This window comes from Mycothermus thermophilus, assembly GCF_041956435.1.
Source record: "Mycothermus thermophilus strain CBS 625.91 unplaced genomic scaffold VTJ04scaffold_2, whole genome shotgun sequence".
Classification (NCBI taxonomy): domain Eukaryota; kingdom Fungi; phylum Ascomycota; class Sordariomycetes; order Sordariales; family Chaetomiaceae; genus Mycothermus; species Mycothermus thermophilus.
The window spans coordinates 2,739,613-2,751,886 of record NW_027191428.1 but is presented as its reverse complement, the minus strand read 5'-3'; the positions used below and the strand labels follow the sequence as shown (position 1 = coordinate 2,751,886).

At 56.4% G+C, this 12,274-nt stretch overlaps 2 protein-coding genes across 2 annotated transcripts; one reads left to right on the top strand and one right to left on the bottom strand.

Annotated features, from left to right (window-relative positions):
• Nucleotides 1–2,561: 2,561 nt before the first annotated feature.
• Nucleotides 2,562–4,777, top strand: VTJ04DRAFT_3159 (uncharacterized protein; the record flags this gene model as incomplete). Its single annotated transcript, XM_069361028.1, has 2 exons — nucleotides 2,562–2,882; nucleotides 2,981–4,777. 2 exons carry the CDS (start codon nucleotides 2,562–2,564, stop codon nucleotides 4,775–4,777), a joined length of 2,118 nt encoding a protein of 705 aa, XP_069221680.1.
• Nucleotides 4,778–7,290: 2,513 nt separating this feature from the next.
• Nucleotides 7,291–11,506, bottom strand: VTJ04DRAFT_3158 (uncharacterized protein; the record flags this gene model as incomplete). The annotated part of the gene is made up of 2 exons (XM_069361027.1): nucleotides 7,291–7,859; nucleotides 7,921–11,506. The coding sequence occupies 2 exons, from the start codon at nucleotides 11,504–11,506 to the stop codon at nucleotides 7,291–7,293; spliced, it is 4,155 nt and encodes a 1,384-aa protein (XP_069221679.1).
• Nucleotides 11,507–12,274: the final 768 nt, after the last annotated feature.

The following is a 12,274-nucleotide window of genomic DNA, read 5'->3' as shown; positions in this document are numbered from 1 at the left end:
GAGAGGCTCACAGCGAATTTCCGAAAGCGGGAATCCTAGTAGCGTCAACACACACCGTCCCGGCTCCTCTCACACGTCCCATGCTGTCCTCCGCCGCGGATCCGCTCCCGGGACCGACCGAAAACAGTGCGGACTGGGACGAACACACTGAGCCTGTCCAGTTCGGGAAACCAACCACCGACCAACGGGCAGGCGTGACCAGTACCGTCCAACTGGCAACTCAACCACAACTACGCAACCACACAGCCAAACCTTCCCAGGGTTAGCTAGGGCTACCTTACTTAGTGTCCCAGGGTTGCGGCACGCCAAAGCTGACGGGAAGTTGAAGGCAGTGGCTCCTCGACCAACCATGATGCAAACCGGGCAAATCTCAGCTCAAACTCCAACTTTCGCCAGTCTCTTCTTGGATTTCGACGCGAAACTACACCATCACAGAAGATTTGCTCTCCACAAAAGACATACCGAGTCATACACAATAGGCCCGAACCGCGCGGCAGAGGGGCTTTGAAGAACCCACAGCCCATCAAAAATCTGCTTGCTGCTCATTCTTGTTTTGTCGTCTTCACTTCTGCTTTCTGCTTGGCGCCGCCGATGCCGCACCCGGGAAGGGCCTCTCCCCCTGCAGCAGCGCAGTTCCGTCCCGAAGCACCAAAGCCAATCGCTTTCCTGGGAACAGCGACCTCTTGCTGCCGGCGTTGGGCTCCGTTCTCTGCCACAGCCTGACCATGGAAGGCCGTGGGTCACAAACACCAGCGCCCGACAGGCTGAAATCGGTTTGTCGAACTGACGGCGAACTTGACTAGATCCAAAGGAACGCTTCTTGACTTCTTCAGGCCGACTTGTTCTCTTGCTGTCATGGTGCTACGTAACAGCGTTGCGTCCGCACCAGAACCAGGTTTTTCCCTTCCATCCCACCCACGTCCCACCTTCGCCCTGGCCCTGACTGATGGCACTGTGTTGCACTTCGCTGCCATGTGCGTCTCCGCCTCGACACCCCTGTGCCTGGTCTGATGTCAAGGCGGAGAGCTTGCCGCTCCTCGAACCAGTCCCAGGCTCCCGTCTCCGGGCTGCTTGGCCGCTGTGGCAAAGCAGCCTCGACGGTGGCAGCAGAGTTACGGCGTAACGGTACGGTACGGAGCCCACGATGCCTCGACATCTGGCACACAAGCTTATCCGGCTTGTCAGGATATCCCGCCCTCGGAGGCTTCAACAGCCCAGCGACGCGGTGCCAAAGATGCACATCCACCAAATCTGATGCTCAACACCAGAGCGAAAATGCTCCAGCGCCAATCCTCCTCTTTGGGATTTGCGCCCGTCATGGGACAGCTCAAAGGCGGATGGGTCTTCGTCACATCGCTTGCTGGACGTGTCTGCCTGTGTCCTCTCCTCGCACACGTCCGCACACAGCACAACGCCTCGGGAAACTTGGGGACTTGTGTTGTTGGTGCCCCGGCTGGCTGGGCGCACCCAGCCGCTCCACCTGCAGCACGGCTGAAGGGGATGTCTTCCAAGGCCCACCCCCCTGCCCTCCCAACCACGACAGGAAAAGTCTCTCCTGCACAGGGCCAGAGCTCCCGCGCCTGGGGGTTTTCGCCGCAACCATACGCTCATGTGTCTTCCCCCCTGTCCCTGGCACTCCGTGTTGTGTTGTGTTAAGACCCATGTCGAGGATCATTCGCCGCAAGGACACACAAAGCATGGGCGGCACTGTGCGTGTCTCTTCTCTCCCATCAGGGACAACACTGGAACTGCAGCGAGCACAGAGCCCAGCACAGAGGAAACCCTCAGCGCGGTTCCCTCACCTCGCTGCTAACCTACCGTGGAGGTTCTCCACAACCGAAAACACTCCCACGCCCATGACTTTCCGCTGGGGCCGTGTTTCCTTGCTCTCTCTTCCTGTCCCGTTTCTTGACTGTGGTGTTGTACAAGGGATTTGAAACCCCCAAGCCCCTCCGGACAAGTGAAGAGACACCGGACTGCAAGGGAACAACACAAGCTGGTCCCTCCCGTGTGGTTGTCTCTCCTTCTCTCCCGCATCCTGCATGCATCTTGCCCATTGCCGCTCTCTTCACACCCTCCACAACCCAGCAAACAAGTCCACCACTCCCACCCCCTGCTACCCTTCCCCGCGGCCAATTCAGTCACTCTTAAACTGGTTTAAGCTCCCCCGAGTGGGTGGTCATCCTTTCTCTTCTCGGCTTGGCCACTGAACGTTCTTCATCGTTCTGATCTGGGTCCACACCTTCTTTTTGACATCTTCGTCCACATAACACATCGGGTCGCGCCCAAAGGACCAGGCAGCTGTCGTTCTGCCGTCCCATCCAACCCTCAGTCACTCCTTCGGCGCGCCATCGACATCCTCGTCGCCAACAGTTAAGGTTTTTGGCGGTCATTGCTGTGTAAGAGGTGGCAAAAGGAAAGGATCTGGAGAAAGGAGCAAGAAGGCAGGAGACGCCATACGCCGACCAAGCTCGTGGAGAGAGAACACACCCAAGAAACATCTATCACGAAGCGCGCAGCTATACCGAAGGACATCGTCGAGACCAACACGCCCATCGGTCATGGATTTCATGGATCCCTTTCGCCGGCGCTATACTACCGGCATGCCCGCCCAGCCTTTTCCCGGGCCCCCGCCAGTCGCCCAAGCTCCGCCGCAGTATCCGTACTGGAATCCCCTGATGGCCTATTATCACCACCAGCAACACCGCACGGCTCTGATGGGCCAGGGAGGTTTGATGGCGAAGCCGGCGGAACCCAAGCCACGCCTGGCAAAGGAGGAGGTGGAGCTGTTGGAGCGCGAGTTTGCGAAGAACCAGAAACCGAGCAGCACCACCAAGCGAGAGCTGGCTGAACAGATGGGCGTCGAAGTGCCGAGGATTAACGTAGGTTTCACGAGCGATGGGGGAGGCGGCGGAGCGGAAATCCTGGAGAGGTCCGGGTGGTGTTTTGAGAGAGCATAGGCTAACACGCTTCCTCATAGAATTGGTTTCAGAATCGCCGCGCGAAGGAGAAGCAACTGAAGAAGACGGCCGAGTTTGAGGCTCAGCAGGCGAGGGAGCGCGCCGCTTCTGAGGCGGCGAAGGCGGCCGCCGAACAAGCGAAGGCATCGGAATCGGGCGAGAATACGAATGCCGTCAGCAGCCAGGACCAGAAAACGCAGAACGCCAACAGCCCCAGCGCTAGCGATAATGTTGTGACCAAGACGGAACCCACCACCGAGACCTCTCCTCCGGATTCACGACAGACAGCACCTGGATCTGGCGCAACTGGCGAGAGTCCCAACGGCTCTGAGAGTGATGGACATGTCCCTGTTGACTATGCCCCGTCCCAGGCACTATCAACGACGGCTTTTGAGATCGACAGGCCCATAACTGCCACAGCGCCTGCGAACGAGTTTGGGGACATGCACCGAGTCCAGAATGATTTCCAGCAGGAACAGCAGATGCAGTTTGCATTCCGGCTTGCGGAGAATAGGTTAAACGCCGAGAACATCCAACACCAGGCCTTAGATGCCATGACCCCTCGGCATAACAGCACGGCGGCAATGAGCGATGCCGGCGCCTTCAGCCCGTTTTCCGAACCGGATTATTTTGCCACGCCTCTAGCGACGACGCAGTTCCCCTCAGAAATGGTGACCGCAACAACGCCTATGCACGCCGAGGGCAACCCCTTGTTGAAGCACGAGACCTCCATGGAGAGCTTGGCTCACTCCGATGCTGTGTCGCCAAGCTCGATTCCTGACTCTCCTCTGACCCTGTCTAACCTGCGCTTCAAATCACCACCGCCGCCAGCCGACATCGCGGGCCGGCGTAAGAGCCGACGCCCCGCTCCTCTGGGCCTGACCTCGCTGCGCTCCACAGCCTCGGGCCCCAAGACGGGCATCGACATGCCCAGACGTTCCGACACGGTCAGCCCGATGAGGCGTATTTCGTCGGCGACGGGACTGAACAGGATTGCGAAGCCCTTTGTTCCGCCGGGCCCCCGCTCGCCGTTCACCATGGATCGCAATAAGGAGGCTCTCCTGCAGACTTTGCAGGAGACCCAGCAAGCGAGCACCAGCATGCCCACGTTGAGCAGCGCAATGGCGCCGCCCATGACCCACGACGAGATGCTAGCCTCTACTGCCGTCGGTAACGGCGGAGTGCACATCTCGGACGACGAGCAGAATTCGTATCCTTTCGGCTCTTTAGCCAACCTGGAGGGTATGCCGTTCTACAACGGCAACGCCGACCAAAACCCCATCAAATCCCCCCTTGGCACCCCAGGCCTTGGCCTCGGCACCTTCGCCGATGCTTACTTCCCCACGTCTCTTGAGAACCACCAGGCCTGGAACTATACCGGCACCCAGCCCGACGACCCGCTCCCCACGCCCAGCCTCTGCAGCCACGGCGGCTCCGAGCTCGAATTCTCCATGGCCCCCGCCCTGCCCGGCTACGTCGCCAGCCAGCCCGTGACTCCCTCCTTCCCGCCGCCGGCCGTTGCGGCTGCTGCCGCTGCTTCCATGGGCCCGACGTTTCCGCCCGCCGGATTTTTCGGCAACAGCGGTAGCGCGCCGACGGGAAGCGTGTGCGGCCCGTCCGAGTACCACTTCCCGGACTCGTCGACGGCGGTGCTGTCGTCGAGCTATCCCGACTGCAGCGGGGTTGTCAGGGGCGCTTCACCGCCAGGAGGGATCCCGCCGCCGAAGCCGCTTGCGCAACTGGCTGGGGCCGGAACGAAACAGTTCCAGTTCGCGCAGAACATTACGCCGCAGGATTTTAGCAGCGATAAGCAATAGGCCCTTTCTTCTCGCTACGTCTTTTGAAGGCAGGGATGTGTATCATTATGGCTTTTTCCCCTGGTCAACTTCTGGTCTCAATTTCTTTTTTTTCTTTTGGTTCTTGCACGTTTTATCGATCTGTTTTTCTCTTACGTTTGGGGGTTTTGTCGATTCCTCACACTCTTTTGTTGTTTCCTATATGCCTTCTCTGTTTCGATATTTGTGTCTCTTTCCTCCGTCGCACACACACACACGGTGTTATGCAAAGGTCTCCTCGACTGAAAAACGAAGAACGGCACGCATATATATATCCCCAAGTAGCGGCATGCGACAGCATTACAAGCTATACGGCACCGCGCACGCTCTTGAGCCTGGAAATGGCACTTGCGAAAGGTGGAAGAGGTCTTTGGATTCGTTTTTTGGTCTACCCCTTCATTCTCTTTTTCTTTTTTTCTTGTGTAATGTAATGATAAACGTCACGGGCGGGATGCTTCTTGGTCTGGAGGATGGATAAACGGGTGGACGGGGGGATTGGTTTTGGAAGAGTATATGATTCTGAAATGGGAGGCAACACACACGGCGGTGGGTCGGCTTCGTGATGTTTGGACTTCGGTGTTTTCTGTTTTGGCGGGGCAGTTTCTGCTTTTGCTCCCTTTTGGGGATGATGGGGCAAATTTTTGTTGATGGATCGGAGATGCTTGGTTGACAAAGTTTGGAGAGAGAGAAAAAAAAGGTGTATACTCCCTGTATTATACCCCCTGTTTTGCAAGGGATATCAAGCACACAAACAGATAACTAGGATGAGAGGGGCCGGTGCGGCGAAGGGAGGCGAACCATGGAGATGCCAACAATGATGTTTGATACTGGAAATATATCTCTTGATCAATGTGGCCCAGTTTGAGATCTAGATTTGGACTGCTCTCATGGTGAGCCTTTGAGAGGTACTTGAGTTGATTATCATTTATCACCGATGTGGAGGAGGGACGTGATGATGTACAGCACTCTGTAACCATGACCTTGTCTGGATAGGTGGGCAGCAAGCAGGATGGGAGGTGTGAGTGACCCGAGGGTCCGTTTTCTTGGATACTTAACCGCACGTACTTCGTATGATAAGGATGGATGGTTCCATACATTATGATGTGTCGTTGACTTAAGCTTAAGTTTGATCTTGTCCATCCAGCCGGTTGGGTCCGGCAGACTGCCGCCGTGAACCAACCCCAATCAGGCAGGTAGTTTTGACCTCGCGTAGGGGTTGGCTCCTTGGTCCTTTGCTGTTAGCCGTGCCTGCCTGCCTGGGAACGTCAGCCGACTGATGATTGCCCTCATGGCTGGTGAAAGGAAATATAATAACTGGGAGGGGGAACGGCCCGTCCCGTACCTTGTTGCATTCCATGCTGAGCCCTTGACTTTGCGAACCTGATACGAGAGGTATGTATGTACATACATTCGTCTCTTGGTGGTTATGCTGGGACTACGCAGTAGTCGGATGTATGTAGTATAGGGGGTTACCACTCCCTTGGAGACCACACGAGCTTCAGGACCAATACATCTGCTATCTAAGTACCTAGCTTAATGACACCAACAACACCAGAATCAAAATGTATGTATGTACATACGATCCCGACACTGTGTGGCCCAGACAATCCTATGATTAATTCACCAACTACTCCGTACTGTATAATATACAGAGCTAGTCCTTCTCCCATACCAACACATCCTTTGGATAGCCTCATCGGGCCCGCTCGGCTCGGTCCGCATCCGCGTCCGCACCCGCTGCTAATTACGACACGGCAACCGTGTATGCTAATTAGTAGGGTACACTGGGCGGGAAGAGATGACGTTTCCCCAGGGCGCCCGCGGGCCGAGGCCGGGTAAATAGGCCTCTTGATTACCCATGCGGCAGGTTACCGTGACACTTTGAATTCTCCGTATATTGCACGCCTTGCCCTGTTTGGACCATGATGGGCAGCCCACGAAAGTGTCTGTGCTAGGTGGGGCACAACGGGGAATGGTAGCAGAGAGATACTTAACCATTGTGCAAACATACCGTACATCGATACATTCGAGCTACCAGGCGACATGGACACAAGGTGCATCACAGGAGACTCAAGACACTCCCGGGTGGAGGGGATATGTTGAAATATATTCATTAATAGAAGATCATCCATTCATATGTACACGACCCGATCATCCAGCCCATCAAACGGCAACAAAATCTCGGAACACCATCTTCAAGCCAGCTACATTGAGAGGTACCCACAACTCCTTCATTCCTCCAGAAAAACACCGTAGTTACAACTCCCGAATACATGAATCCTAATCTTGAAAATGCCCAAACTCCCGATAACCTCCAGCCACCAAAACATACCAAACATGATTCGATAACCATCATCCCGCCATCATCAGCATTACTCATCCTCCGCAACACGAAAGCCTACCTAAAACAACAGCTCAGAAGAATGGGAAAATAAAGAAACAAACTGTCTCAAACAAAGAAGCCACGCAGCTGTCTCAAAAAGCTAGGTAGTCAGTTAGTTAGTAAACCCATCACCCACAGCAACAGGCTGTCCCTTCATCGACGAGGCCGCCGTGCTAGGAGTATTTTGCGTCGGCGCCGTTGAGCCGCTCGCCTCGCTGCTCGGCGTGGTCGGTCCGACGATCTGGTTCCGTATCGCCATGATCCACTCGTGCTCCAGCAGCTCGACCGCCGTGTCCCTCTTCTTGGAATCCCGCACGAAGCAGCGCTTGAGGAAGTCGATACCCTGCGGGCTGAGCTGGTCAGGCGTAGGTAGCTGCGGTGGGTTGCCTTGGGCGATGTTGTACATGATGGCCCACTCGTTGTCGAGGTTGGACCAGGGCCTGCGGCCGGTGGCCATCTCGAGGATGACACAACCCAGCGACCAAATGTCGACAGCGCCGAAGTGGCCTGGGTTTTCGCCCTTGATGACTTCGGGGGACATGTACATGGGCGTGCCTGTCATGGATTTGTTGGGCTTCGTGCTGGTGAGGTCCTGAACCAGGGTACGCCCTTGCCGGGCGATGAGCTTCGCTGCGCCGAAGTCGACGTACTTGATGATGCCGTTGTGGTCGAGGAGGATGTCTGGAACGGGCTGTCAGCATGACGTCTCTGAGAGAGCGTGTGGATGGGGGAGGATACTCACTCTCTGGCTTGATGTCGCGGTGGGCAATCTTGATCTCGTGCAGGTACGCCAGACCCTCGAGCAGCTGAAGCGCGTAGACCATGATGACCTGCTCGTCCTCAATGCGACCATGCTCAAGCAGATTCGCGAGTGAACCGCCCGAGCAGAACTCCATAAACATGTAGACGCGATCACGATGTACCTCGATGCCATAGTACGACACGACATTGGGATGGTTCACCGTCTCGAGGACACGCATTTCATCGCGGATCTGGCCAGCGATATTCGGGATCAACTTGGGATCTTGCAGGCGGATCTCCTTAACCGCCATGAGCTGGCCCGTATCCAAGTTCATGGCGGCATAGACATTTCCAAAGGTGCCGCCGCCAACAAACTGGCCGAGCTGCCAGCGCATGGTAAAGTTGGTGGCAGTTGACGAGAGCCATGCCAGCGAGCGGTCCACCTCGTTGGAAGCCTCGAGTACCCGACCCATCGCGGAGCGTTCCAGCAGGATTTGGCGGCGCCATTCATCGATGACTGACAACCCCTCAAGGCGATGCTCCTCGACGAGACGAGCAGCTGTCTCGTCATCGGCGTGTTGACCCTGGTTGAGCCGCTTGAGGGATAGAAGGGCATCAGCACGCTGCCTCTCGGCCTGGGCAGCCATGTTGGAGCGGGCACCCATGATGTCGAAGTGCGAGACGAGCAGGGCCATGCAACCCGAGACCTTGGCTCTCAGCTTGGCGTACTCGTCGTTATCCAGAGCCAGGATGTGGCGGCCGCGGGTCCTGATCATGGCGAACTCAAGGGCCTGGACGGCCCAGCGAAACGTCTTGCGATCCGACGCGATGCAGTCATCGCAAATAAAACTAACCCAGTCGAGGGCAAGCTTGGTGAGCTTCATGTTGTTCATGGTGCGACGGTTGTTATCCATGAAGAGCAACGAACGTTGGCCGAACTCGGTGGCAAAGATGAAGCACGTTTGGATCAACTCCTGACAGTTCAGGCCTTTCGTCTGACGCCGGATTGTCTCGACGCTGTCCATAAAGGCGTTTGAGAGCTTGAAGGCTACCCGACGGATTTCCATGAGGCGGTTGTTGACCTTGCGGAGGTTCGACCGCTGCTCAACAACGAGATCGACCGGTGTGTCGATGGCTTCTAAGAATGCTTTCCGAGCATTGACCAGCCGGATTTGCGATCCGCCGGCGATGAGCCTCAGGTGGCCCCGCTTGATGTCAAGCGGCTCCTCGCGAACGGAAAGTTGATGCTTTGGTCCGAACCAAGGCGGCGGATCTTCGGCGCGAATGATGAGAACGTAGGGATTTGTGGGATCATCGGTTACAGTCTCATACGAGAAGGTGTTCATAATCATCTGGATATCCGCATCGCGATCGCGCAGAGTCGGCGAGGCGAGAATGAAGACACCGCTGTGTTCCGGGCTGCCTGTCACAATCTGGAAGTGACCTGATTCAACCAAGCGCTCGAACAGGTACTGGAGGCGGTCTGGACCGAAGGCGATTGCGAAGTCGCAGGCGTTCTCGTAGTTCTGGCTCAGCATCTTCGCGAACCTCTGCAGCATGCGCTGGCGAACGCGGACCGAGTCCAGAATCTGCTTGTAGCGTTTGGTCATGTCGGCAACGCTCTCACGGGGCCGGCGCTGCAATTCCTTCTCGAAAGTTTGACTCAGGCGGTTGAGGGCCTTGTATGTCAAGGCACTAAACTGCTCGGCGACCTCGACATCACCACGAGTGAAATGCCTTCCGACCTCATTACAAAAGCCCCACTCCTGGAAAAGCAGCTCGGCCTCCTTGAAAGTATTCTTGTTACCGCTCAGTTTCCAGTTGAGCATCTTGAAGTAGTGCTTGAGGGCGTCGAGGACCACGCGATCAAAGTCCTCTCCGATGCAGGGTGGGAGGTCCCAGCCCGGTTCAGGCTGGGCGATGGCAGTGTACTCAGATTTGATCTTGATGGCCAGCTTGAGCAGGACTTGGAACTGCGAGATCATTTGATCCTGCATCATGGGGTTCTGCTGGGTCGAGTCTTTCATCTTCTTCGCATAGGCCAGGCGGACCTTGATAATCTCCTCGATAAGGCGAGACGGGAAGCCGATGAGGGTCAGAAGCTCCTCAATATAAGGCGGCAGATGGCGCTTTTGAAAAGCCTCGGCATTCACGATGAGGGTTTCCTTGGCCTTGGCGATGACGACAGAAACACCATCGAGCATGCTCCTCTTGCGCAGGGCCTTGCCATCGCCGCCGCCATCCTCGTGAAGTGAATTAAGGCCTTCCTCCTTCATCAGACGGTCCAAGAAGGACGACTCATCGGCAAGGCGGCTGGCTGTTTCCTGGGATCTATGGAAATCGAGATCGTCGTTGCCGACCCATTTCTTGAGAATGCTGAGCTGGGTGTTGATCATTTCGTTGACATTGTACCATGAGATGATGGTTTGGCATGCTTCCTGATAGGACTGATAGGTGGCGGGATTGAGGACAGCAGCCAGGCGTTCACTCGATGGGAAGAGGCTCTCAATTTTATCAATATTTGCGATAACGTCGCGGACTTGGTCGATCAGAGGCTTCCCAGCCTCACTCTGGCCGGCAATGGAGAAGTTAATCACATCGTTGACGGAACGGTTCAGGGTGGCGCGGGCGTCCTCCACCAATCTCCGCTGGACAGGAACAAGGCGACCGAAAGCTGCGGCGCGGACGCCCAACCAAAGCTCGTCTTTGTATTCGTCGTTGTTGATTTTCTCATCCGGAGATCCGATGATGCGCTTCTTTTCCTGGCGGACAACGTCACCGGTGAGCACGGTTTCAAGCATCCCGTGCCACTCCAGTCTCTCTCGTTTGTCTGGATCCAGAAGATCTTCCTCGGTGATCTGGCTGGCTTCGGAATTGGCGAACATGATGTGCGAGTCGTCATACGCGTCATACGGCGGCCCCTCAGAAGAAGGCGTCTCACCCTCCGAGTCCGAGTCATACATCTCGCCGGCGCCGAAGTCGAAGTAGTCGTCGGGGACATTGCTGCCGCCTCCACCATAGTTTTGCTGGCGTAGCCTTCGCACGTATTCTCGCTCCTGGGCGCGGAAGGTTGACGAACCTGACGGTCGAAGACGAGGGGTGTCCTTGAGGTGAAGTCCGGCAGTATTCCCGTGGGAGGAGGTCCCAGACGGGTTCGGGATACGCTGGGTGTAGGGCTGATATGTGTTGGACGGGGTCCTCGCCGGCCCGGTCGGGCGCGGCGGACGCGGGGGGTTGACATTGCCGGAGTACGAAGCCGTTGATTCGAGAGTTGCTCGCAACGTACGCGGACTCGGGGCGGCAGAACCGGGGGACAACGACTGAGAGGCAGCGGGATACGCGGTTTCGAGATGTCGGGCGAGCGAAGCCGGGTCCTGGGACAGGTCTAGCATGCGAGGACTCAGGTTTCCCCCTTCAGCGGTGGCCGGAGGTGGAGGATTATCGGACGACTCTGGAGACATGGCGGAGCCCGCGTAGGAACACCAGCTCTTGGGTCGCTCCAAGACAACATTGTTTCGGCCGGCGACAGCTCCGTCGTTGTCGGTCTGGGAGAAGCGCACGGTCCGCGGGGATGGGTCGGTCGACATGGCGGCCTTGAAAGGGCCAGCCAGCAGCAGTGGCTGCCGGTGGCAACGAACTAATAACGAAGTGGTGGGGGTGGTAGTTGGCAAGACACTGTGACGACGACCATGTGTTGGGAACAGGCAGCGCGGCTATATGGATTGGGGATGTTGTAGCCTCTCGTGGGCGTGGGACATGGACATGATCAAATCCACCTAATTGAGCTCCAAAACCCGAGCTTTGCTCGCCGTACGGAGTAGTCCAGGTAGTCTTGTTGGTTTGGTTGTTGGCTTGAATCCTGGATGTGGTGGCAAAAGATAACTAAGGTAGATGATGTGCTCGGGCCTCCTGTCAATTTTGGGGTAAGGGTTCTCTCTTCTAAATCAAACAGAAAAGGTCAGGCCATGGAGTTTTAAACCTGCAGGGACATGGATGGCGACAGAGCTGAGGAACGCCCAAAGAGACGGACGAGGAAGATGGGCCCAGGCCTTCCCACAATGTCTGGATCGGCATCGAAATCGAAATCGAAAGTGCCGAAAATGCCCATCCGACCGTCGTTGTGGTTTCCCGGAAGCTGCCCGCACAAGGATCGAGCTTCCTTCCAATTGCGGTGGTCTGTGGAGATGGTTAGCCGCTGTGTTCTGATTGGTTGCATGTTTCAAGATGTTTAACTGCATGTTTTGTTTTATGCCCCGATTTAACGTTACACAGTGCCAAACCTCCTTTCCTGTGCGACGCGTGACGCCAGCGGCTTAGTGGCCGAGGGTTGAACGCGTTTAACGCGTCCATGCCAC